Raw genomic sequence first — 26,110 nt, 5'->3', positions numbered from 1 at the left:
CTATAGAGGGCATCTCATCTCTATCTGCTGGTAGGGGAATCACCACAAGACGCTTTCATACTCGTGCTGCGGCCTACAGCCCCTTTCAAGCACTATCCCATACAGCGTAATATGGTCAGACTGATATTGATCTTGGGTTGTAAGTGGATAAGAGTTCTTATATGCATGTAACATGCTATCATTTGACATATTTATCTCAACAGCTATCCATTCGAATACAGTATACAGTATACTACTCTGAAACACATATGACAATCCCTCTCAACGACATGATATGATATAACATGATACAGTGCAGATACAACGTACAACTAACTTATCCCTTCTCTCTCACAATCAACAATTAATAACGACCAATCAATGAATCATCACATCGACCCCGACTCTAAGAGACAATCTTAGCAGCTTCCAAAAAATCTCGCTCGTTCCAATCCCCATCGTAATCCGTACTTTGAGATGAATCAACCATCGGTTTTTCTTCGTCTGTACCTGTACCCGTATCATACTTTGTGGACGTTTGACTCGAATTCGGATGTTTAAATCTGTTATTTTGCGTTTTGAGTATGATAGGAGTGGTATCGGATGAATCTTCAACTTCGATTATACTTCCTTTCTTTTCCAATCTCGACTTCGACTTAGACTTGGGTTTAGGTGTCATCAAATCTGCACCATCTTCTTCATCTTTGTTCGATCTCCTTTCTCTTTCTTGCACTTGAGCTTTACGAATCCTCCTCAACCTTTTCTTCTTGTCATCCTTCCTATCCATCAATTCATCCATAACGATTCTCGAATCATCATCATCCTCTCTGAATTTCCACGTACCATATCCAACACTTTCCTTTCTTATCTTTTCGCTCTCCTCATATCCCTCTCCATGACAATGGCCATGACCATGACCATGATCATCCATGATAAGCAACACCGAAGCTTCAGGTACCAATATATGAGTGACGAACTCAGTCCAACTCAGTGGATCGATCAAATCGGGATACATCGGAGTATCACTTTTAAGCCATGGGTAATATCCCCATTTCCTCATCGACAGGAAATGCTCAATCAAGATGATTCGTCCCAAATCACCATAACTATCACCCATACCAAGAAACAGACATAATTCACATCAGCTCATACCCTCTCTTCCATGGCAGCGTGGTAGCAAGGTGGAAAATGACAAGCTCACTCACTAGCCAGTTTTGACAGCATCTAAATTCTCAGGTTTAGATTGCCATTTGATACCTGCCCACGTATCTTTCCCAACCTCATCGATCTGCTTGATCACCGTCCTAAACGCCTGAGACGTTAGGGGTTTTTTAGTAATTTCATCGAGCCGTTCTCTCATCCAACCACTTTCCAACCTCTTATCCAAATTTGCAAAATCGATAGATTCCGGATATCCCGCTCTGAGTCCAAGAGGTATAATGGAAATTTCGGCGTGGTGCAAGGCGCAAAATTCAATGTGCCTCTGCCAGCTGAGTTCCCTTGCGTTGGGGTTGGAGTCGGTAGGTTTGGGTATGGATAGGGAATGGAGTTCTTCTTGTTGACGAAGGAGGTTTGCGGATGGTTTGGAGGGGAATGGTCCAGAGCAGTACTACGATGGAAAACTCCATGATCAGATAGGTTATCTTACTCGGAGTGAGTTTACTCACTGGACATAGTTCCGTTTTACTTTTGTATGGTGCTGTAGTACATTGTCTCAGTCAGCTCCAAGTCGGTGCATGATCATTGTCATGCTCACCTAGGTATATCCTATCTTCTTCACTCAGATCTTCATCTTCTTCCGCTACATCTTCCAACAATTTCGAAATATCGATTCTACATAGACCAGCATCAGCAATGTATATATGACATCGTCCAGAATGATTACCTTGAGGGATAGGTAAAGATTTCAAGACTCCACTCACTGATCATCCGTGATGTCATAATCCTCATAATCATCTTTCTTCCTCAGATTACCCAATTGCTTGAAGAAATCCGTCCCGCCGAAACTTTCTCTTTTACTCTTCTTCTCTTCTTTCTCCAATTCCAATCGTTGATGTTCTTCTTCCTCGGATTTGTTTATCTGCTCTTTGTCATCGTCTTCCCTTCTCTTCTTCTTCTTATCTGTACCAACATGATTTCCATCTTCATCTTCACTAGCCCTCTTTTTCTTCCTTGGTTTCGGGGTATTACACATCTCCCCATCCGACGAAGCAGGCACTAACACTTTCTTCTTCTTTCCATTGGGTGTAGGGGTGGAAGGAATTTTACCCGGTGAAACAGATCGAGACACAAAAGACCGATAATCGCTGTATCCATCATGCATATTTTCAGGAGGTGTACTGCCCAAAGCCATCTCATCTTCTTCATCTGAATGGACAGTTGGAGTCAGTTCCCGAGGGAGAATCCTCGTTCCTCGTTTCGTCTTGGTTTTGGATTTTGTTGCTGTAGACGATGAAGAAGCCGAGGAAGAAGGTATTTCTTTTCGAGTAGATTTCCCATTCCCATTGATCTTATCTTTACCTTTGTAGGGAGTGGAATTGGAAGTGGTGTTACCGTTATCCTTGGCCTTGTCCTTCGAATGTGCATACTCCACTCTATCATGCACCCTATTATACTCTCTCTCATTCTGCTGTAGATTCGCGAAGAACCCCTTGGGATCTTTAGAGTACGAGTTTGTTCTCTTCACATCTTTATCTTTCGTCGAAGAAAAAGCTTTAGTTGTAGACGTTGATGAAGTAGCTTTGACTTTTGAGGGCGTTGACGATGAAGTGGTGGTCTTGCTTTTCGTAGCAGTACGAGGTTTAGGAGCCGCCACTGAAACCCTAGAGGGCTTGGTGAGATCCATACCAAACATGTTGGATGATGAGCCTGTCGGGTTAGATGGGTTGGATCGATTGGATGATTGAGAAGATGATGGATGATGGACGAGGTATCCTTCCATAATATGTTTGTTTGGCTATTAATGGTGAAATGACCGGCTGCTGCGAATTCACTTGCTTCTCATGAGCGCAGTAGGTCGAAACTAAGTACTTATGCGTTGAGGAGTTGGTCGGCGGATGGAGACATTGCAGTAGATGATGCTGATGAGCTGAAGAAGAAGGAAGAAAGGAGATGAAATGGAAGTGTGAGGTTTGGATGAGGTCGGTTGATTTCATGTTCGCCAGTGCTTGTCCACTCGTTGAACGCGTCCGCTCGACTGAGATAGAATTCCGATGGAATCAATTCCCAAAGGCACAGGTGTCTGTGCGCAGAGTAAGATTATGATCATGATCATGATTATGATGGGAATCATTCGAATGCAAGATACCGACTGTACCGCATACTCATAGATCATGAACGAGCAACTACACTATACGGATCTTGTATCTTCTCATGGATGATAGTAATACCATGCATCATACACCATGTAATTAATTCCCCTGGACAAACAGAATCAATCGAAATCAAATTGATAATAATCATAATAATCCACTACAACATTGAATGTATATCCTATACCCAGAAAAGAAAAAAAACCAAAACAAACCAAACCAAACCAAACCAAACCAGTCCAGTCTTACGGTTCATACCTAGGTAAGAAAACTGCACCCGAACCAGATCGAGCAGGTAAAGCATTCGAGAAAGTAGCGGCGGAATCTGCTTCTGCATCGACCTCTGAATCCCGACGATTTCCCACTTCCTGCCGATCTTCATCGGACTGCCCATGTTCCTGTTCCTCTTGTTCTTGATTCGTACTACTTTCCATAGGAGCAGAAGGCGAACCCGTACTTTCTGCTTCTTCATCCTCGTCTAAGACGAATGTAGGAGCAGAAGGCACAGATACTTCTTCTACCCCATCTTCGTCTTCGCCCAACATTGGCGGGGCAGATGGAATATCATGATCGCGAGCAGGGTTTGTCTGATCCAGAGCCGGAGGTGCAGAAGGGAGTAAATGGGACGTATCAACCTCAACAGTTGACGGAGAGGGTATATCGCTCAATCTTGACGATAGTCTAGCATTCAATCTAGGTGGCGCAGGTAAAAGTCCATTCCCAGATTCTTCTGTTCTACTTCCATCCGTTGCGGGCGATGGGACCTGAAGAAGCGATTCATCCAACTGTTCGAAACCTTGTTCATCAACTTGAACAAAAGGTGCGGAAGGCCCCTCTCCTTCTGTTCTGTCCGCATCCTGATCTTGATCTTGATCTTGATCTGAGAATCTAGGTCGATTGACAGGGGGTGCAGATCCACCCATCCGTAGCCTTTCCAACACCCTCTTATCATCCGTAGCGACATGTCTAATCCTTTCTTCGTCCCTTTCTCCATTCCCTTCTTCATCCCCATCTTCAGCTGAAGATTGAGGTTCGATCAATCTTGATTTGCCTTCAGCTCTAGATACCACCGCTAGAGCGATCTCGCCATCTTCAGTAGCGGGAGCAGGATAATAGCCTGGTGCTTGAGTTTTTTCCGTGCCAGATACTACCACAGGTGGATCAGAGGGATTGGATGGACCAGCAGAAGCAGATGAGGTTGATGGGTCAGGACGATGTCGAGGTAATGATCGGACAGAGGCGGGTCGGTATGCAGGTGGGAAATGGGGTATTGAATTTTGAGGTTGATCGGTTGAACTTCCAGCTATGGGAGTCCTTCCATCGTTGGATGGATCTTGAGTATCTCGTTGAGATCGAGATCGAGAAGCAGTTCTAACTCCAGGTTGATCTCCACCTCTCATAGAATCAGTTGAAGATCTATTCAATCGACTACCCTGTCTCTCTTCATCCACACCATTTCTATCTCTGTCAAGTGTACTTGTGGGCGAGATCGAGATCGGCTGAATCTCATCAACCCCTTCGATAGGTTTATCCTCCTCTTCCCCTCTTTCTCCAGGATTATCATCCACTTGACTGCTTGCTCTAACAGCACCATCTTCATCTTCCTCAATTTCTTTCTCCTTCTGACCACCTTTACTCTTTCTTCTCCTCATACCCAGACGTGAATTCCACACTCTAACTTTATTCTTCGCTACAACCATTTGACCGTTCTTCCTCTTCTTCGCCGAATGTTGATTCTCCAACTCCTTTAATTTCTCTTTGAAAGCCACTTCCTTCGCTCCGCCTGCGCCAGAGTTTAGATCTTCTTCTCTTATACCCGCTGCAGCCAAGGCTTTACGTCGTAGACGCTCTTTTGCTCGTTTTCGCTTACGATGTTTCTTCCGTCGACTTATCACGATACTGCACAATAATAAATTCAATTTTGTGATATGTGATATAAGGGATGATGGGTATGTGGACTTACAATACTATTAGACCGACTATCCCACAGGCCAAGATGACACTAGCTATGGATATCAATGGGACTTTGTATATACTGGTTCGGTTCGATGATACTCCCCATCTACATAATCCAGTCAGTCTCGGCTCATGTATTTAACAATGTGAAGAGTAGGTTAAACGAGAACTTACCCATTAGGTAGAACTGACTCGACGGCATAAGAAGGAGCAGTGACTGTCGGCTGAGGATTATCCACCGTACCTTCGCCATCATCATCTGCAAATATTGGCGCGGCAGTAGGAGTCTATGATTTATCCAGCCATCAGCACGGGCAATCCGATGTTGTACAATCATAACACGATCATGTACCACATATTTAATGAAGGAGGTAAAACTACTCACAGCGACTTGTCTACCATACAAACTCCATCCACCTTCTGCCCTTGTCCAATGTCCCTCTTCATGCCTAGTCAACAAGTACGGCAAAACCGTCTCATCAACATATTCATTATATGTGGGAAGTACAGAGGGCGTCGAGACGGACGTGAGATATTGAATATTCCGATGTTCATTGAATGACGAAGAGATTTCTACTTCGGAAGATGTCGCTGTTGGTGTCGAGGTGGGTGTGGATGAAGTGGATGAAGGTGATCGACGTAGACGACGTGAAGGAGGAGGAGCAGCGAGTGAAGTGGGTAAGAAAGGTAGAAGGAATAATGGTAAGAAGGATGAAATCGTCGTTTTGGTCGACATGGTTCGGGCTGAGGATCGAAGAGATCGAGAAGCAGTGCGAGGTCTTGATGAGTCTGGTTGAACGCATATCTCACATTTACACATCTCCTGAGAAGAAGATGATAAACGTGATGGTCCAGCTTCCACATTATCTAACCTTATTCCCAATCCCATTTCCATACTGGGAAGAACAGGAGGAGAAGGACAAGGGATAGTTCCTATACCTTGTCTCCCCCGATCCCTATCCGTATTGATTGACATATCCTCTGTCCTAACACATCAATGGTGAGTCTCTTATCGAGTGTATGCAATCGATGATGAGATGAAGAAGTGGGTCGGATGTCAATGTATTGATTGGTCGATGTGAAACGAGGCGATGAAGGAGATGATGATTGAAAGAACTGTTATTGATAGAATGTACCGAGTTGGAAATGGAAAGTCAACGTATATGTGTATAGTCAATTGGGGCGTGTTGGATTGTTCTAAGTGTATATATGATTAATGGTGGTGTGACCTTTTATGCAAAATTGATGGTGGGATCTATGGATCTTGATTTGCTGTGAAAATGATTATTTATAGATCTAATCCCAACCAACACCTAAGAGGCTAAGACAAAATGGAGGTGTATATTGCAAAAAGCGCTTCTTCTATTTTCGGCTTTTGTTTTGTGTGCAGTTGACAGTCGAATAGTGGAATAATAAGAATATACAAATGACAGTGTAAGAAGTGAAAGGAGAAAAGCAAAGCGATGAGATGAACGATGAATGTAAAAATAACTCTGGTATAACGGGTGTTATGTTGTTTGAGGTGGCCACTCTTACCAATGAAACTCCGTTCACTCTACTGTCTGTACCTCACTCTCGCATCTTCGCTTTATCCTCGGACTAGGAATCTCAGCGTATGTGTATGCATGAGTGTCTCAATGTATTCGTGCCAATTGCCATGCATATATGATTTCTCCATGTTTATTAACAAGAAGCACTCGTATAGAATGGATATACTCCCGTTGTCTATCACAGCAAGCAAAAGCTATAATTAATCATCCATGGTACATACAGTAGGAAAGCTTAAAACCCATCCACTTCATCAATCGACAACTAACGGGGAAAGAGGAAAGAAAAAGCGAAAACGGGTAGGGAGCAAAAGGGTATCAAAAGCAAAAAAAGGAAAAGATTAACGTAAACGTGTCTTCCCACTCGAGTAGGAATTACTCCCAAAACGGGTAAAAACGGCCCGATAGTGAGCGCTCTGAACAGCTGCTTAAAATAACTAACATTTCAAGAGGCCACACTTACGGAATGCTGCTCACAAGTGATTGATTTGACCAGATTGATTCGTGCTATCTCTCTCCTGCATATCTCACATATATGATCTATCTACAATATATGCATGGACCTCTCACTTCGATAAATATAATGTTTCACCATGTCCATGGAATGATGTTAGATTAGCCTCCAAATTTGTCTAGGGCTTAGCAGCGTCCCATACATCTGTCATCCTATATCTAAAGAACTTCTTTTTCCCAGCTTCTGAAATTCTGTTAATCTCATCTTCGGACAAAGTGATATCCTTGGTAACAGCTTCAAGTTGAAGTCTCTGTCTCTGTTCATTAGTCGATGTACTATTTTTGTACCACATCGGCATGACCTTTTACGTCAGCTACTACTGATTTCGTATGGAGAGAACAGCTTGAACATACGTTACGACGACACCACCCGTAGTTTGTAATACCCAATTTAACAATACTTGAGATCCCTCTACACCCTTTGATTTGGCGATTTCTTGGACCACTTCATCAACTGGACCACCCTTCGCACCAGTCAAAGAAGTGAGAGGACCATAAGCTTCGACATGGATGGAGTGTTTCTTCATGACACCTAGAAGTCTTTGGACGTTGGGGGCATGGAAATTGTATGGATGGTATTCAATCTTCGGTATACAAATAAAAGGTGAATCGTCATTGTCAGCTTGGTCAAGTCAACATACAAATAAATTATAAGCTCTTCTTGCGAATATCTCAATATAATATATTCGCCAAGAGAAATACGATAACTCTGTAGAGGTCTAGATAAGATCTCAAGGATAGAGATAACCCACCTGATTGACACTCGGAGCTACCTTCCAGGTCTTCTCAATCTCCAGGATATCCTCTTCACGGAAATTGCTCACTCCGATCGATCTCGCTAAGCCCTCTTCTTTGAGCTCTTCCATCACTTTCCACGCTTCGGACAGGGAAAGGGGTTTGGTGAGCTGAACGAGGGGTAACTCATTAGTGATCAGTTGTATCACATAGTCAATATGAGGATGATACATACGAGAGGAGAATGAAGGAGGTCTATCATTCAGTATAGCAGTCTCAGCGAAGTGTTCCTGTTGCTTCGCAAAGACTGCAGAATTGTAACTTACATAAATCGACATAATCGGTTTTCATCTGACCAATATGACGAATAATCAGTTAAAAAATTATAAATAATAGATAAGCGGGAAAGAAACACGTACATCTTGTAGCAGACCCTCCAATACCTTTCGAGGATGACTTTCCGTACCGTTTTTACCGCCTGAGCTCAAACCGAGTCAGCTCGTCAAGTCATAGCGATAACACAAATCCAAGTCATTTGAAGAGAGCAAAACATGGTGTAAGATTTCATGTTCAGATATAGGTGTGCATGGAGGGTAGACTTACACTTCTGAACCACAAAAACATCTTCTCTCTTCCCACCAAATTTCTCAAAACCTTCTCCGAAACTCTTGGAATTGGCGTACATCTGAGCACAATCGATATAGTTGTATCCCGTTTTGAGGGCTGATACCACTTGAGAAGCACATTCACTCCCATAATTTGCGGTACCTATCGATCACAGAGCCAGATAATTAGCACCGGCATCAGCTATGACTACAAAATATCCAAAGAATCCATGATTCTTAGTGAGGTGGAAGGAAGGGCGGGGAGAGGCGGACTCACCTAAACCATATCCGATCCTGGGTATCTTGATGCCGTCGTTCAACGTCAATGTGGGTATGGTAGACATTCTGAATATTCCCTTGAAAGAGGTTATGATGAATGCTTATTGCTGAGCAGTAAGAAGTAGGAGTAAAGATGTGTGTAATGATAATGATGTTGTGGAACGTAACACTCAGATTGTTATCGATCTCACTTTGAATCTCAATCCGATCTGAATGACGTGCCGGATAATCCGGGATCTCGGGCTAATCCGACCAACAACAGTTGAACAGAATTATCAGAATCACAATCTCATCTCGAACATGATATATATCTCGATTCTCACATGCATTGCTTCATCTGCGCCATCTTCAGATCTAGTTCTCCTTTTACTTGAGAGATGTATAGTATGAAAGATAATCGCAGCAGTCGAATGGCCAAATCCTCATTACAGATACCGATCATCTTCATTCAATAGTCATACAAGTCCGCTATGCTCACAGTTTACATCTTCAATAAATTTCTCTTCCCAATTTTAGATCCGGCCTTTTGGTATTGGAACATATTCAATATCTCTACTGATCCATTGTTTGTGGGTTATCTTCTTGAGAACACTATTATGTGTCCCCAAGTATGACATTCTTGATCTTACATGATACTCTACATATCTTATATCGTACAATTCACAGTATCCTGCGGAATGTCCATTCTACGCTCTGTCCCGCATTTCGGACTGATACAGTGTCTAAAGGTGCAAGTCGGAATCTACTGTGTCGCTTCTATCGATTTGAAATACTTTGCAAACGCCCTCGCTTCATCCTCCATTTCCTGCATCGAACGAGGTTTCCTATCTTCATCTGAAGGGATGTTCCAATCTTCACCTATCGAATTCGCTTTCCCTTTGGTCTTCTTCAGCTGATTGTTGATATTACCATTCGTCATTGTCGAATCGTTCTGATCTTGTGATATCTCCAAGTTCTCTTTCAAGTGCGATTCATTCTCCTCCAAGAGAGGGTATATCCGATCATTCTCACCTTCGAAATCAGTCGAATGACGAGGTAAGATATGAACATGGACATGAGGAACTGATTGTCCTGCTGATTTACCGTCCTACCGTACCATATCCAATCCGTTTGATCAATAAAGGAACCACATGTACAGGTGTTCAAGCAGGATAGCGAAAAGTAGATATTCTCTACTTGACGTTTGGGAACTCTGGCTCTGTATAGGTACTACTCACCTGTAGAGAGATAGTCAACGCTTGAGCATTATAATACCTTTCCAAACCTTTTCCTACTTTCTGTACAGTAAGGAACAGATCTGTTATCTCTGGTGAGTTCAGGTCGGATAATCGAGGGACCACTCGTTTAGGTATGATTAGGACATCTGTTCCAACGTTCAGAAGTAAGTTAGGTATGCATGGTAACTCGTGATATGAAAGAGTTGTGATTGAGGAAGAGAGAGAGGGAGGGAACTTACGTCCTGGTAGTAGTGGTTTGAGATTTACTATACCGATTGATAATGGTGTTGAATAAAATACTGATCGTATAGTATGAGGACGACATAGTTCACTTAGCTTCAGGTAGGTAAGTTGGAGAGCAGGCTTTAAAACATAACTTTACCTTGTTTGGTCACGTCAAATATTGAGAATAGATGTTTTTGAGTCATTCTACCTATGTATCTATTAGAGTCTATGTTCTATATCTATAATCTATGCTCTATCCGCTCGTATATCGTATTCTGTGTATGTCGTATGCTTCAATGATTCACAAGTGACAACAGCGAGAAGAAGATAGCAATTAGCAAGAGAGGGATTGAATCCCAGCGTAAAGCGTACAGTATTAATTGTCAACTCGCGTGAAACCGACAGCTCACACAACATCACAACGCTTTTCGTTCAATCTATATCACTCACTCAGACACCTCAACCAACACTCGTCTATACGAGTACTGATAGACCTCAATTCTGACAGAACTCATGATGAAGCTCATCTCAAGCTTCCTGGCGTTGTTGTAAGTATCTCAATCCTACAACTGGCTCTGGCTAATGATATGTCTTTCTCTCCCCAGACCGCTCTTGCCTACCATCTTAGCCGTGACTATAACAGGTCAAGTCAAGTTTGGTGATTTCCCTACGCGTATGTGATCACCTGTCTATATTCTTCAGACTGTGAGCTGATGCTCAATGCTATGGTGTAGGTAATATCTTACCTGTAGGAAGTAAGGTATCGATCAATAACGGAGAGAGAAAAGTATGGATAAAAGCTGATGGGAGTTTTGAAGTGTGAGCTATCAACATCTCATCGCAACTCATCCCACTATCACTTTACGTCGCGACTAACCAACTGACTGACGGACTGACTGTCCTACAATTGTTGTTGATAGTCCCCATATAGATGAGGGTGAACATATACTGGAACCTCTCATACCAGGATATGTTTTCCAATCTGTACGTTTCACTCATCCTCTCATCTTCCACTATAACCTGCTCCATTTGTCGCTTTCTCCTCTCCTCTCCTCCAATATATCAAGCTTACATCTCATATTCGTCTTCAACATAGTATTTAATAACCATTCACCCTTCCACCCCTCCCCCACCTCCCTCCCAACCCTCTTCTCCATCATCCGAAGACCCCTCCATCCACTCTTCACCTACTCTACCAACATATTCAATCCATATCCAACCCTTCTACCCCGCCAAAGCACCTCTTCCCATCTCATCCACCTCTCTCGCCCATCCCCTGGTGATCACCCCACTGGCAAGGGAAGATTACTTCACTCCTAAAGGCGGTATGAACATCTTGGGGATGTTGAAATCACCAATGGTATTGATGATGCTTTTCAGTGCTGTCATGTTATTCGCTTTACCTAAATTGACTGTAAGTCTACCCAAATTAAATTTCTCATATGATACAGACATTGTACTATTTATTGGGTAACTGATGTTGACTGTTCCTTGAATATTCGTGATTTTTAGGCAAGTATGGCTGATATGGATCCTGAGATGGCCAAGGAGATGGCAGAGACTAGAGAGAAAATGAAAGGTTTCCAAAATATGGATTTGGCTGGATCGTAAGTCAACTTTTAATCCATTCTTCCCAAACACATAATGCTTGTCCTTTCCCTCCGCTATATCATATTATTCAGCCAGGGCTGTTCATTTAGTTGCATATATCTCACTAACATCCCTTTGGTGTCGATGTTGTAGTCTTTCAAATATGCTTGCTGGATCGACAGACGATGCGCCTAACTCTGGTACGAATACGCCTAACAGATCTGGTACAGCAGGGGCAGGAGGTAAGAAACGACGTGGACGATGAGTCATCGGTACAATATCACAGTATACATATACATGGTAGATGGAAGATGCATCATATATCTCGCATCTTCAACAAAGACATCATCAACACAGCATAAGAAAGGAATACGAACATATAAATAATGTTGACATTACAACGTTTCATTTGGTCTGATCACCAAGGTTGAGCTAAAAAACCAAAACCTTCACCTGAACCTGACCAACTGACCATAACTTCTCCTTCCTCCTCTCCCTCTCCCCCTGCTGGGGAAGCAAGCAGTTGATCAACTTGATTCCACTCTTCCATCTCCTGCGAGAAGACCGACGAAGATTCGACGTCCGAATCAGAATCCGAAGGATAAACCGACCAAATCCTTTGATCCTCATCGGAAGAAGAAGATAATCGAGACAAAAGCGATTCGGTTAATGACTCCGTCGATATCGAGGAGATCATCGAAATCGATTGATCCTCAACCTCCAGGGGAGTTCCACTTGAAGTTGAAGGCCATGATTCGGATGGAGTCGATAAGATAGATTCGGAAATATCGAATAATACTTCTCCTTCTCCTTCTTGTTGTTGATATGACATGTCGAGTGTTGGAAATACCAGTTGTTCATTCTTATCTTGAGAAGCAGGTATAGTTGAATGGATAATTGGTGAATTCCAATTTTCCATAACTTCTTTACTCTCCTCTTTGTTCAACTCCATCTCTTCCCTTTGGTTTATATCCTCGTACAAAACCCACCATTGACCCTGTTCGTTGTCTCTCAAACTCTCACCCAAGATCGTCCTCACATCCTTAATGGATCTATCGTAAAAGATCAATCTAAGTATATCAGGCTGATCATCCTGATCATTGATCACTTCGCCTTCTACCCTTCCGGCCAATCCCGGCGGACGATAATCTAATACTCCCAATGATTCTAATTTGTTTAGGAGGGGTATGATCCGTGTGGAAGAATGGAGAGAGAAAGCATTATGGATTGATATAAGTCCTTTGGTCAATTTAGATAAGATTGAAATTCCAATTTCAGTTTCGTCATACCCATTTTGACTTGGGATTAATAATGCTTCCAGTGATGGTGAGAGAGGTAAAGCGAGGATGGTTATTTGACCTTCGGTGATTAACGTTTCAGGTAAAAGAGGTAAGGAGATGATTTCCTCAGAGGAGAGTCTGGTAGAAGGAAGAGGGAAATAGTGTTTGAGATCTTCGATAAAGGATGAATCGATTGATTTGACAACTTCACTTCGTCTGATTCTTCTTCCGTGCGATGTTGGTTTCGATTTATTCTTGGTATAAGGAGTATATCTACTTGCTTTAGGTAAACCTTTAATTGATAATTTGTTCTTATCTTCATCTTCTATCAGAGAAGCAAACGCTCTAAATACCATTGGGATCTTTCCATTGATTGCACTTTGAGCAGATGGATAAGTGGTAGATACGAAAGTTCTCGCTTTGCCTAACCCCACATTGGCTTGGATGGAAGGTCCGTTAACCCATCTAGGTCTCGAACCAGCTGCATTCAAACCTTGTCGGACTGGACCAAGTCGTTTGGCAGCATTGGAAGATGAAAAGTGCCTAGACGCTGAAGTTGGGCCCGATTTGATTGGGATAGTAGCGTAAGAATGACCGAGTTGGTGCGAAGGGATAGATAATGATGGAAAAGAAGATTGAATGACCTGTCGAACTTTTTGTATGTGGTTGACCGTCCGTTTCGAAGCTGTCGCTTTCGATATGACCACGGCTGGCTTCGGGGCGTACACCATGGCAACAGCTATTTTACGGACGAGGGTGGTCCAGCTGGTGGAGGTGAAGAGGGGAGGCATGATGATGGTCACCCCTCTTCAGGTAGTTTATATATCTACTAAAAGTGGTTGTTGTCTTGGGTCTGAATGGACTAGATGGTGATGTGGAAAATCGATAGCATCTTCTATACTCAAGTATTGATTGATGGGTGAAGTCTTTCTCTGATAGTCTTCTTTATATACTGATTGAGTGGCGACTGACACGAACGAGTCCTCTCGGCGCCGGCAGATCAAGCATCAACAGATGGGGTGTTTCAGGAACAAAGCTAAATCAAAGGGAGATCGGTTTATCCTCCGTCTACGGCCGACTGATGGCGGAGGTCACCGACACCCTCTTGGTTCGAGATTTCCTGTTGACGGATAACTCAAAGTCGAAAGATGATGCTTACAGTCGTACTGCATTCACCCGTCTGTACCGGATAGACATACTAGATGAGGTCAACCGCTACAAGAACGACACGGCGCTGCTTTACCGTGGGCATCGAACCCACCAAACATTCAGTTTCAGTTCTGTCACCAATCGCCAGATCCCTCATCAGCACCGTCAGACCTTGTCTACGTCGTCAGCCAAAGCCCTTCATCTTAGCTTCACCATGTTTTGTGAAGCAGAAACATACCACTTCTTCCCCGCCTAAACATGTGATACCGATAGATATGGCTTTCGACGTGGTGCAGCCGAATGAGGTGACAGCTAAAGGACAGAGCCTTGTGATTTGTCATGGATTGTTGTAAGTAAAGCTCAATCTGCACGAAATATTGGATAAACTCAGTAAGCAGGAGTTGACTGTAACGTCGGGCAAATAGTGGATCGAAACAGAATTGGAGATCATTGGCCAAAACGTTCGCTTCGAAACTTGGTATGCCCGTGTACACTCTGGTAAGCAATCCGTACATCCTTTATTGAGTACAAGTAAGGTCTCGTCAACAATAATTGATTACTATGGCTGGTCATAGGATCTGCGGAATCATGGTACCTCGCCTCATGCTGAACCACATACTTACTCGGCGATGTCAGAGGATATATCACATTTCCTCAAGAAACATGGTCTGAATGAAGGAGTAAATCTAATGGGGCATAGTATGTGAGTCTACCTCGCACGAAATTGCGACTATTTGATTGCGACCAAGCACTAATGAGGTGTCTGAGTGTAGGGGTGGTAAAGCAGTGATGGCTTTCGCCTTAAACGAGAAACTCAATAAACCTTTGCGATCATTGATCAGTGTGGATATGTCGCCTGCTATAGGAAAGATATCATCTGAGTGAGTCAGGTTTCGTATGGCTCACTGATCTAAACCATATATAACCTGTTTGGAAAACGTTCTAATCTTGATGAATAGGTTCGCAGCCTATACCGAGTCGATGACGGAGATCGAACGAGCTCAAGTAAAGACAAAACATGATGCCGATAAGATATTAGCTAAGATCGAACCTGTATGTCACATTTTACATCTCGTATGAATGTGTGCTGACAACTTCTCTAACATGTCGTGTCACACAGTCTTTACCAACACGTCAATTCCTTTTGACAAACACTCGTCAGACTCACGGACACGATCCCCACTTAGTCTTCCGTATCCCACTTCAACTCCTTTCAAAAGCTATCACCGATATTGGTCAATTCCCATATACCCCTCCTCCACCTGTTTCCGAACATTCACCAATATGGGAAGGACCAACTTTATTCCTCAAAGGATCACATTCAAAGTATATAAATAGGAAGAATATACCTGTGGCTCAGGCGTTCTTCCCCAAGATGAAATTAAAAGAATTGGAGACGGGACATTGGGTACATGCTGAGAAACCTCATGAGACTGTACAGTTGGTTAAAGATTTCGTGGAGAGTGTATAATGCGGATCGCAGAGTTTGGATCATAGCACATAGATCATAGATTGTATAGTGAAGGTTGTTAGAAAATCCATATCCCTGCATAATCAAAGATTGGCAATACAGGACGATGAAGATATTGCTTGAGATTGTTTATAAGTTCCTGATATAAAATGCAAAGATAATCTGGAAGGTGAATTTGATACACGGCGGATGGGGATATAGGTGGAAACAAGCTCCTCGACCTTGTCAAGAGTGTCAGATAACAGAATCATGAATGGATGTAGGTATGGTCTAAATTTCCCAGAAAACTACCATACATGTGGAAAGGGTAGACCCTGGATTTTCTGGGTTTTTACTTTATTTGGAGTTTTGTAAAATTTTGATTGTTGGCGTTGCCGGGTAAATCTCCCGAACGATGTTTTTGTACAAAGATACACAAAAGTCAACGTTTATCTGTCTGTCTATCTATCATAACATCGTTGTAATCCACATCATCCTCACTCTCGTACTCAGCAGACCATCGAGCAGACGATCCCCAGCCCAACATCTATCAAGCAGGTCGAGAGTCATACCATCAAACCACGGATAACACTGAAATTCGCGAATACTCTTCTTCGTTAACGGTTAACACTCGACCTCGACCTTCCCCTGCCCTTGATTGATATCCTCTTGACCTTGCTACTGATAAGCGGAAGGGTCAGGTGAGGATATCTATTAGGAAGGGCTCTTTGTGTTCTTACATGTCCGACCTACCTCTCAACCAGGATATACAGGATGTCACAAACCCATTTCTACCTCAACCGGGTTACACGAATTTGTACGATAACTCTATCGATATGTCAAATATAGATATGAATTTCCCAATGGTCCCCTCCGCTCCTGTAGTAGGAGCAGGACCTATTGGACAAGCCGGAGAAAGCGGACAAGGTGGATGGTTCCCCCCTATACCTAATTTGACATCATTACCTGTTGACAAGTCCAAGACCGATCCGAAACCCGCTTATTACAAGTTACAATTCGGTGATGAAGTTACGGGGTTCTCTTACTATGTTAGGACGTTGGCGGTGATGATTGGTAGAAATACTGTGAGTCAATTCACCATTGGAATGGATCAAATTGGGGAAAAGGGAGAACAGATGATAGGGTCATTCGGGCAAGGAGGAGAGTCCATGTTGAGGTTTGGGGAAGTAGGTGAAATGAGGTGATGAAGCATGCCGGAATGTCGAAGGTGTGATGTTGAAGGGGAATGAGGAACAGATAATCCAAGCAAAACCTGAATAGGGAAGAGGGATATGGTCAGGTTGGAATTTCATGTCAGATAGTTTGAGTGGAAAGAGTAGAGGAAAATCTGACACTTGTCGAGGAAAGATAAACTGACTCGGACAACTCCCTTCGCAGGATCGTAATGGTGCTGTTCTACCCCCACCGTCGATAACATCTCCTTCCGTGCCGATTAATCCGCCATTAGATCCCAACCAGCCATCCCCGCCGCTACCGGCTCCTTCTCTCGTTGACATACCCAGCACTTCTGTACCACCAATCATCGAATTCCCTACCCCGCCAATTCAACAACATACCTCATTCTCTGTCCCGCCACAATCACCTCCTCATCCTTCCTCTGCACCTTTATCAACCGAGTTTTTACAAGATGGATTCTCAGCGCCCCCTCGAGCCCAAAGTGAAGGCATGATAGATCACTCCATACCGCCTGATCTATCTTTTTTACAGGATGAGGATTATCCAGCTATCGATATGGGTGGATTCGGAGTATTGGAAGAACTTGCAGAAGTTGTCAAAGTTGAACAAAACCGCGCGGCAAGTGCTCAGCGGAGTGTCGAACCTGACTCAAGTTCGTCTCGACCTCAATCCCAACCTCCTGTCAAGTCAGAACCAATCGAAAATATCCCACCACCTTCAGCTGAACCTGCACCTATGGATGATAGGACGTTACAGATAGGATCTGTCGAACCTGTTAATCCTTCAGGAATAGCTGGCTCTGCCCATATGAACATGGACATAGATAACCCACAAATAGCGAACAACGATTTCGTTCAGCTGGATATGGGTTTGAGTCAGGTCAAATTGGAGCACCTAGATGATCTAGCTCCTCCTCCGCCCCCACCTCCTCCAGCCAAATCATCTGCACCAGTAGAACATGTCGATGTAGATCTTGGACCATTAAAGTCTGTCTCGAGAAATCACGCTAAAATAGAATACAGAGCGGACCTGGGGCATTTTTGCTTGGAGATCTTTGGGAGAAATGGCGCTTGGGTTGATGATAGATATTTTGTGAAAGGGTCTATTGTACCTCTCGCTCAAGGGTAAGTCCATCTTTGCCTCTCCCTTTCTACATGCCAAGAAGGAGTAAACGGTGAAGCTGATATGTCATCGTACGTGTATAGCTCTCAAATCCAAATTGCCACACGAATCTTCTCTTTCGTCCTTCCTCCTTCCCCGGTTTCTTCTCCAACCTATACGCACTATGCCCTTGATGGAGTGACACCCGACATGAACGAAGATCTTCCATACCCTTATAACTTGCCTGCAAGTGAAGTGGGCTATCAGGAATTCTACGGTGAACCCGGACCAGGCCCTTCTTCAGCTGCTTCGATGGCTGCTCGAGCTCCACCGATATTCAACGCTTTCGCAGCTGCTGACGGATACGGGCTAGGTATAGAGGGTGTGGGCGAAGATAGTTGGTTAGGTTGGAATTCGGATGACGATGATGATAATGATAGTGATGATGATAGCGAAGAAGAACTGGACGAAAGCGGTGAAGAGTGGGAAGAAGAGGAATACATCCCACCAGAAGCTTCAGCAGCAACGTCAAAATCGAAATCAAAAGCGAAATCGAAATCCACCAAGACCGTTTTAGTTCCCGGAGAAGACGAATCGGATTTATCATCAGTAGTCAGTGAATCCAACGAACCCAACGAAGGAGAGGATGGGAAGAAGAAGAAAACCAAGAAGTCTACTGTCACTTCCGGTAACAAGCCTAAATCTATCGCTCCTGCTCCTCCGACAGCTGTAGATACTGTTCCAACTGATGTGCCGACAACGTCAGGATCGACAAATGGTAGAAAATCGTCCATAGTGGAAAGTGTTGCTGCCGAAGATCCTACAGTAGACGGGAAAACAGCTTCCCCCAAGAAATTCACAAAGAAACAAGATGAAAAGGGTGAGGAGAAAGATCCTGAGAATAAAGAGAAGCAGCAGGCAGAAGAGGGTGACATGCAGGTGGATGACGGAAAGAAGAAAAAGAAGAAGAAACCTAAGCCTAAGTCTGGTGAGGCGACGGCAACGACGAAAGAAGAAGTGGTAGATGGAAATGCTGCTGCCAATGTGGAAGAGGGTGATGCTGCAAAAGCGACTCCGGCGAAGAAGACGAAAAAAGCGAAAGCAAGTGAAACTGCTGCTGCTGTTGCCAATGGGGAAGAGGATGTCAAACCCACGGTACCTGGAGAGAAAAAGAAGAAGAAGAAGAAGCCAAAAGCGGATGCGGATGGTAAAGCTGCTCCTGCTCAATCGGCAACATCTGCAACGACAAATCCATCTGGACCCCCTACGCTCGCTGCTGCTCTTCCGCCTGCTCCAACTGCTCCTCCACCACCTCATGTTCCGCCGACTATGCCGACTCTCGCTGCAGCTATGGGTCCGGTCGCCCCAACTGCTGTACCATCTGTCTCAAATACAGCGCCTCAGCAACCTGCTGTTCGTCCTCCTGGCCCATCTGGAGTCCCTCCACATGTTATGCCAGGTCAAGGTCAACCTATGCAACCCACTCAGCCGCTTCAGACTGGTCAACAAGCAATACGGCCAATGCCTGGCCAGCCGATGCCTCCTCGTCCACCTATGCAAGGGCCAGGCGTTCGACCTCCTCATCCACAGCACATGCAGAACTCTCAGCATCCCAACGCTCAGTACGTCCGTCCACCTATCCTAGGTCAGCCACATCCTCAACAGAACCAGTTACCTAGTCAGGGGCAGATGCCGCATCAGCAATCGTACCCTGGAGGGCCCGGACAACCTCATCCTACCCAGATGGCTCGACCTCCGCCTGGTTATCCTATGCCACCTCAAAACCGTTCTACACCTCCCACGGCTCCTCCTTCACCTCAGCCATTACCTCCATTCTACTGCACCGAGCTGAACGAGACTCCAGGTCAGCCAGGTCATATCATTGTCAATGTGCCTATTCCTCCTTCAGGTGCCGGACCTCGACCTCCTCCTGGTCCGCTGCTTGGTCTGGATGGCAAACCATTCATTGGTCCGCCACCTCTCAAACCCACTCAGACATTCGCTACTATCATTCATCGAGCCTTACAATGTCTCCCACGGGGACGAGGTACTTTGGGAGAAGTTTGTAACTGGGTAGCAGGAGAGTGGGAATGGTTTCGCCTGAACGTTGATTCAGGATGGCAGAATTCTATTCGACATAACTTGTCTTTGAATAAAGCGTTCTTAAAAGTACCTCGTATACCTGAAGATGATCCTGAATCGAAAGGATCTGTATGGATCATCGATCCGGAAGAGGGACCGTTGTTCGAGGAGAAACAAAGGAAAGACGCCATGAAGTCGGCCAGTAAGGATAAGAATGCCGATGCTCGTCGTGAGAAAGAGAGGATTAGGGCCGAGGAGAAAGCCAAGAGACAACGTGAAGCTGCTATTGAAGCCGCACGAAACCCTCAACCCCAGATGATCCAACGTGCTATACCAGTTGCACCGCGACCAATCGCCAGACCCATCTCAGCCTCTCAGACTCCCACTCCCTCCGCTCCACCTGCACCTGTATCAGCCAACGCGAAAGGTGTGTTACAGCCCAAAGCGAAGATCGTCGTCGTCATGCAACCTATCACTAGTGCGATGCGTGCAAAATCAGTCATCTCAACTACGGACGCTAATGGCAACCCCCTACCGTTCGTATGTGATGGTACGACCCTCGTCCTGGATCAAGCAACTTTCGGTCACCTCACGACGGATATATTGGACAAGTTGACGTTGTTAGGTGCAGCTGGTGCAGTGGATGTCTTGTCAGCTTGGGTTATCAATAAGAATAAACAACAAGCGACAAAAGCTGCTCAGGCTAAAGCTGGTACGGGTACTGGTCCTGCTACGACTGCCAACAAGAACGGTACAACGATCAATAACGGTGTTTCCAAACCTGGTGTCACAGCCGCGACGACTGGCACAGGTGTAGTGCGACCGCCTCAACCGACTGCCAAACCGGGGCTATCTCAACCTGCTAAACCTACTGCCGCACCTGTCAAACCAGGTACGAATACTACCAACAAAGCTTTACCTGGCCCTGCACCTCCTGGAACAAGCTTGACGAAAGTAATTGGTATGATCGCTGCTGTTGCCAACGCCAAAGGAGATGTCAATACTGTTGGACCGAACGCTAGTGCCCTACTGAGATATATCAGAGTGGTAGGTGTGGATATAGATTTGAGGGTAGCAGAGAGGATTTGGGCAACGGGTGTGGTCCCTCCCTTGCCTCAGAAGAAGGGTGCAGTGAATAAACCGAATAGTAACGGAATGACCAATGGGGTGAACAAACCGTCCAACCCGACTACTTCGGGTGCTAGTACTGTACCTAAACCAGCCGGAAATTCTGGAACGACTGCTCAAATCAATACGGCTAAACCTTCTACACCAGCAACAACAGCTAATACAGCTTCTGTGGGTAAACCTGTTACAGCTTCTACGCAGGCGGCGGCTACGCCTACACCTTCAGCACCTAAGGTCGGCACTGTCCCAGCTTCTACACCGGTACCAACGGTTTTGAAAAGAAAATTGGAAGATGATAATACAGTATCGGCTGCATCTCCGAAACCTCTAGCTAGCGGAATGGGCAATAGCGCATCGAATCCGATCGTAGTTGGTGGAGGTCCCAGTTCGGGTAGTATGGAACAAGAGGCTAAGAAACCTAGATTGGAGACTTCTGGAGCTTAAGCGTGAGAATTGGATGTTGGTATTGATATTCGTATAATGCTCTTTGATTGTTTTTATTGTAGGGGGGACATGTTTTGGTTGTTGTATGACCTAGCATTCATATATCTATTTCTTTTCGTATTGTGTAACAGGACCGATGTGTATATATGCATTGATTCTTGTTTGTTCATATATCCAGTTTACTTAATTCGATTTGCACATTATAATCTTACATCTACATTCTCAATATGCTGTCTAGCACAGGCAGACACCATGAAACACCAGACCCCCTACTAAAGGTGGATCTTCTTCTTACCTCTGCTTCTCATTATCATCTTTCTCAACGTCATTCTCAAATAGCACATCCCCTCTTTCTAGGGATTTCGGATTGAGCGGAACGTCAACCTCATCGTGTTTCTGCTTCGACGATTTTTTGGAATCTTCAGTTTTGGCGTAAACGTAGAGGACTGATCCTGAGATGATCAAGAAGATGGATATTATTCGGCCCCTAGGTGGAATCAAATACTTCAATCTCAGGATCAAGCCCGATCGTTTTCAAATTTATATCAATGATTTGGTGAGATATACACACCTAGACATGACATCCCCGAAGATCCAAACTGCCAACATGGTTTGCAGTACTCCTCGTGTAGCTGATGAAATCACTAATGGTATGGATTCACCAGAATCAGCTATGCTGCTAGACTGAGATTGAATGGAGTAGTGAAAGACGTACTATGGGTAACGGGAGAAGTAACTTTGATGGATATGAAACTGGCCAGAGAAATCAAGAACCCGAATAGACCCTTATGGACATGATTGATGTCAGTATGCATCAGGTTCATCTAGGTAAAAGGATACTCACGGTGATCGCTGCACCCCATAAGAACTGACTTGCACCTCCATTGGATAACAACCTAATCGCCGAGGGAAGTTCACCGGAGATGATGAACATGGGAATTAGAGCGAGGGTGGATAAGATATTATTGTAGTATGATAATGATATAGGCGAGTTCGATACGGATGCCTAAGGACAAAGAAATAGAGTATTACCCATTGATCAACTAAGTTTCGTAGGTATCACTCACCAATCCCCTTTTTATCAAGACCGCATGACAAGCCGAAGAGACACTCGACATCGCCCCGAACGTTATACCCAGAGAACTCTTTTGTTTGCCTGCTACAGCAGCAGACGCCGCCGAGGAAGCGTGATTGGGGTCGAACAATACTCCAGAAAAGAACCCAAAGGTCACTATCAAAGCGGCGATGAGTGCGAGGGGAGAAGGGTAATGCTGACATCCACGAATTTGTTAGCTCAAAAGAAAAATAGGGTTTTGATGATTGGGGAAGGAGTAGCTCACATGAAGTACTATGATGGTTACTATGATCGTAAAAGGAAGTACCAATCCTCTAGCTACTTGATGGAAAGATGCGTCTACGTATTGTAGACAAGCGTTGTTGAAGCTAATCACGCCAGACCCAAGTTAATAAGTAGAATCAGGACGAATGGTGGAAGAGATTACTGTTACTAACATTAACCCTAACACGTTGACGAATACCAGTGGTAGTAGATCTTTAGCTGTACTGGATTCGAACCTGTACCATATGCCATTGTCAGTATGAAGTAGGAGAAGGTAAATAGCTCTTTCCCTAAACTCACCTAGGGGTCTTATACGGTCCAAACATATTTTCTAGTCCCAACAACACGACAGCTACTGCTGATTGACAGAACAGTAGGAATACTGGCATGGGTGTTGAGCTGAGTACGGCTGGGTAATACACAAAACATCAGCTCTTGAGCTTGACCGCTACTATCCGATTTGTATTTCTCGGCTGAAGGGCTCACTTACACTTGTTTAACAGCGTCATACTGATGGCTACTACCATGTAAAAGACGACGGTGCCGAGCTACATCACATGCGGGTGTCATCAGCTGCTATCCCTGTACAGCTTGTCTGGATTCTTGCAAACTCAGAGTATCACTCACCACGGCCAGCCGTGAATGCTGTTCTGTCTTCGGAGACATATCTTGTTAGAACGGTAGGGTAAGTTGGCTTTAAACAGAGGGAGTTTATCGCTTCGAACACTCATAGAGCGAATTCGACTAGAGTCAGGAAGGATATTTAGATAGCTATATATGAAAGCTCTCTTCGTTATAGATTAGTTGTGAGGAGGTTCTGTAACGCTGTTCCGCTATTGATACCCGCTCCTGGACCATTCGTTGTTCGGTGTACGCAGTGACTTTACCTTACCGAGACGAGACACGGGATACATATGATTTCATCGACGGTAGATTCGTACATCACTGATTAAGGGTAGAATCACGTGGGAAAGGTACACAATGACATCCAAGCGGACGATCCTTCTGCAATGCATGTCCACATAGCGTGACTGTGTCCTGATCAGTGTGATATGCATAAGTGATAAAACAGACTACAAACTTGTGCTAGACAGCCATAAGATCATACCCGTTTCTCCCTCTCCCTCTCCCTCTCCCTCTCCCTCTCCCTCTCCCTCTCCCTCTCCTCCCTCTCCCTCTCCCTCTCCCTCTCCCTCTCCTTCTCCTGCCTCGTCTTCCTCCAACCCGGTCCAAATTTCATCTGCACTCCTACTAACCCCAACGAACCCACCATGAAACCAAGCCAGATCATGAAGCTCGGTCCTACGCCTATACTCCGTATCGAAGGGTTGATTGTTCCAGTCGCAATAGCACCCACAAGACACCTAGCCAAGTTCAATGCAGCAGTTGCTGACGCGCTGCTCTTGGGGAAAATATCAACCAAGAAGGTAGTAATGACGCTTTGGATTGACATTGCCGACCAGGCCAGAACGAAGCTCGCAATGATAGGGATGAAGATATGCGAATGTTTATCGGTGGTCCAGGCGAATACAATGACTGATATCCATTGTAAAGGTGACCATAGCCATACCGTCCGAAGTCGAGCTTGTTCTATTGGAAACTCATCTTCTGCAGAGGAATGTTTCTGCTTGATCCGTTTGTAGTCCCTATCTAGAATTTTGCCAGTTGTCAAAGTACCTAACATACACCCTGCACCGTTCGCCAAGAATGTCAAGCCAATGTCGATTTCTCCTAAACCGTATATATCGGAGAACAAGGTCGATTGAATTGTGAGGGCCATTTGCCAAGTCGCGTAATGTATCGACAAGAAAATCAAGACAAATATGACTTCTCTTTCAAATAGTATTCTAATCGGTGCAATGAAATCAACCTTGAGTTTCTTCTTCTCGCTCTGGACGCTGGATTCTGATTGTTCGGATGATGATAAGCGATTTGAGACGTATCTCTCGAAAGGTGCTTTGGCTTTCTTGTATGGCGGTATACTACCATTGCCTACTATCGAGCGTAACGTCTCGGGCAAGGATAAGATGAGTATAATAAGATATACACCGGAGTAAATGGTCAAGAACCAGAAGATGGATCTCCATCCCAAAGTATCGGCGAAAACACCCCCTAGGACAGGTCCGATAGCTAAGAGTGCATAACAGTCCGATCAGTAAAGACTTGAGATATTATGTATGATGGTTCTTAGGAAATGTCGTTGTGGATGTAGTAATAGCATTGCTTCACTTACCCAACGGAGCTAACAAGCCAGTTTGGAATATCCCCATATATCCTCCTCGTTCCTCTCTCGTAGTGATGTCACCTATCATCCCCGATCCAATCGCGATGGTACTTGCACTTCCGGTACTCTGGAGACATCTGAGGATGATCAGTTGGTAGAAATGGTTGGAGAGGGCAAGACCTATGCAGGCAGAGAGGAAGACAACGAATGTGCATAGAAGGGTGAGTCGTCGACCGGATACGTCTGATACTGCGCTGTAGAGGGGTCAGCATTGACGACAGAGTAATCTCACTCACCCCCAGAAAGTTGGTGAGATAGCTTGAAACACCATATAGCTCGTCACTGTCAGATTAATATTCGATTCAGTCGTATGTAGACTTCTAGCTATGGTGGGAATTGCGGGGAAATAGATATTTGACGCGAATCCGCTGAAAGTAGCTGATATCGATGCGAGTGTGATGATCAGGTGTTTCTGGCGTTTGCTGAATGAAGAGTAGGGCGGTGTGGGCTGTATTGGCACTTTTGGAGGGATGCTGTGAGTCGAAGGGGGAACGGTTGGCAGATCATTGGGGGGTGTTCCATCTTGGCTTGGCGCAGAAGTGGTCGTCATGATGAGCGAAGCGAGGATGCAGAATCATCGAGACCAAAGGACTGAAACTCAATTGTCTATAGTATAATTGACCATATGCGTAGGTCTATGCCTTTCGCCTTTGCTTTGTATGCTTGGTATGAATAGTGAAATAGGTTCAAGTGCAAAAT

The 26,110-nt window shown here is 44.5% G+C and overlaps 10 protein-coding genes across 10 annotated transcripts; 3 read left to right on the top strand and 7 right to left on the bottom strand.

Moving 5' to 3' along the window:
• Positions 1–385: 385 nt before the first annotated feature.
• On the bottom strand, positions 386–2,833 carry V865_006937 (uncharacterized protein; the record flags this gene model as incomplete). The annotated part of the gene is made up of 5 exons (XM_066230693.1): positions 386–1,085; positions 1,185–1,588; positions 1,647–1,678; positions 1,736–1,812; positions 1,902–2,833. 5 exons carry the CDS (start codon positions 2,831–2,833, stop codon positions 386–388), a joined length of 2,145 nt encoding a protein of 714 aa, XP_066086790.1.
• A 702-nt stretch (positions 2,834–3,535) lies between these two features.
• Positions 3,536–6,222, bottom strand: V865_006936 (uncharacterized protein; the record flags this gene model as incomplete). Its single annotated transcript, XM_066230692.1, has 4 exons — positions 3,536–5,189; positions 5,254–5,352; positions 5,421–5,533; positions 5,632–6,222. 4 exons carry the CDS (start codon positions 6,220–6,222, stop codon positions 3,536–3,538), a joined length of 2,457 nt encoding a protein of 818 aa, XP_066086789.1.
• A 1,203-nt stretch (positions 6,223–7,425) lies between these two features.
• On the bottom strand, positions 7,426–8,990 carry V865_006935 (uncharacterized protein; the record flags this gene model as incomplete). The annotated part of the gene is made up of 8 exons (XM_066230691.1): positions 7,426–7,582; positions 7,661–7,890; positions 8,059–8,211; positions 8,277–8,296; positions 8,368–8,392; positions 8,461–8,519; positions 8,645–8,809; positions 8,924–8,990. 8 exons carry the CDS (start codon positions 8,988–8,990, stop codon positions 7,426–7,428), a joined length of 876 nt encoding a protein of 291 aa, XP_066086788.1.
• Positions 8,991–9,667: 677 nt separating this feature from the next.
• V865_006934 (uncharacterized protein) lies at positions 9,668–10,570 on the bottom strand (the record flags this gene model as incomplete). The annotated part of the gene is made up of 4 exons (XM_066230690.1): positions 9,668–10,012; positions 10,143–10,288; positions 10,382–10,441; positions 10,525–10,570. The coding sequence occupies 4 exons, from the start codon at positions 10,568–10,570 to the stop codon at positions 9,668–9,670; spliced, it is 597 nt and encodes a 198-aa protein (XP_066086787.1).
• A 313-nt stretch (positions 10,571–10,883) lies between these two features.
• On the top strand, positions 10,884–12,222 carry V865_006933 (uncharacterized protein; the record flags this gene model as incomplete). The annotated part of the gene is made up of 7 exons (XM_066230689.1): positions 10,884–10,915; positions 10,973–11,040; positions 11,102–11,186; positions 11,288–11,351; positions 11,464–11,781; positions 11,880–11,974; positions 12,111–12,222. The coding sequence occupies 7 exons, from the start codon at positions 10,884–10,886 to the stop codon at positions 12,220–12,222; spliced, it is 774 nt and encodes a 257-aa protein (XP_066086786.1).
• A 153-nt stretch (positions 12,223–12,375) lies between these two features.
• Positions 12,376–14,028, bottom strand: V865_006932 (uncharacterized protein; the record flags this gene model as incomplete). Its single annotated transcript, XM_066230688.1, has 1 exon — positions 12,376–14,028. The coding sequence occupies one exon, from the start codon at positions 14,026–14,028 to the stop codon at positions 12,376–12,378; it is 1,653 nt and encodes a 550-aa protein (XP_066086785.1).
• Positions 14,029–14,661: 633 nt separating this feature from the next.
• Positions 14,662–15,857, top strand: V865_006931 (uncharacterized protein; the record flags this gene model as incomplete). Its single annotated transcript, XM_066230687.1, has 6 exons — positions 14,662–14,735; positions 14,812–14,884; positions 14,962–15,089; positions 15,160–15,267; positions 15,346–15,439; positions 15,507–15,857. 6 exons carry the CDS (start codon positions 14,662–14,664, stop codon positions 15,855–15,857), a joined length of 828 nt encoding a protein of 275 aa, XP_066086784.1.
• A 719-nt stretch (positions 15,858–16,576) lies between these two features.
• On the top strand, positions 16,577–21,788 carry V865_006930 (uncharacterized protein; the record flags this gene model as incomplete). The annotated part of the gene is made up of 3 exons (XM_066230686.1): positions 16,577–16,921; positions 17,235–18,157; positions 18,239–21,788. 3 exons carry the CDS (start codon positions 16,577–16,579, stop codon positions 21,786–21,788), a joined length of 4,818 nt encoding a protein of 1,605 aa, XP_066086783.1.
• A 291-nt stretch (positions 21,789–22,079) lies between these two features.
• V865_006929 (uncharacterized protein) lies at positions 22,080–23,793 on the bottom strand (the record flags this gene model as incomplete). The annotated part of the gene is made up of 10 exons (XM_066230685.1): positions 22,080–22,275; positions 22,360–22,432; positions 22,504–22,573; positions 22,633–22,794; positions 22,856–23,059; positions 23,129–23,231; positions 23,301–23,363; positions 23,428–23,536; positions 23,618–23,675; positions 23,755–23,793. The coding sequence occupies 10 exons, from the start codon at positions 23,791–23,793 to the stop codon at positions 22,080–22,082; spliced, it is 1,077 nt and encodes a 358-aa protein (XP_066086782.1).
• Positions 23,794–24,229: 436 nt separating this feature from the next.
• On the bottom strand, positions 24,230–25,961 carry V865_006928 (uncharacterized protein; the record flags this gene model as incomplete). Its single annotated transcript, XM_066230684.1, has 3 exons — positions 24,230–25,257; positions 25,361–25,605; positions 25,648–25,961. 3 exons carry the CDS (start codon positions 25,959–25,961, stop codon positions 24,230–24,232), a joined length of 1,587 nt encoding a protein of 528 aa, XP_066086781.1.
• Positions 25,962–26,110: the final 149 nt, after the last annotated feature.

The sequence above is a fragment of the Kwoniella europaea genome, chromosome 2 (genome assembly GCF_036810445.1).
Source record: "Kwoniella europaea PYCC6329 chromosome 2, complete sequence".
NCBI classification, from domain to species: Eukaryota; Fungi; Basidiomycota; class Tremellomycetes; order Tremellales; family Cryptococcaceae; genus Kwoniella; species Kwoniella europaea.
This window is presented reverse-complemented; position numbering and strand designations above follow the sequence as displayed.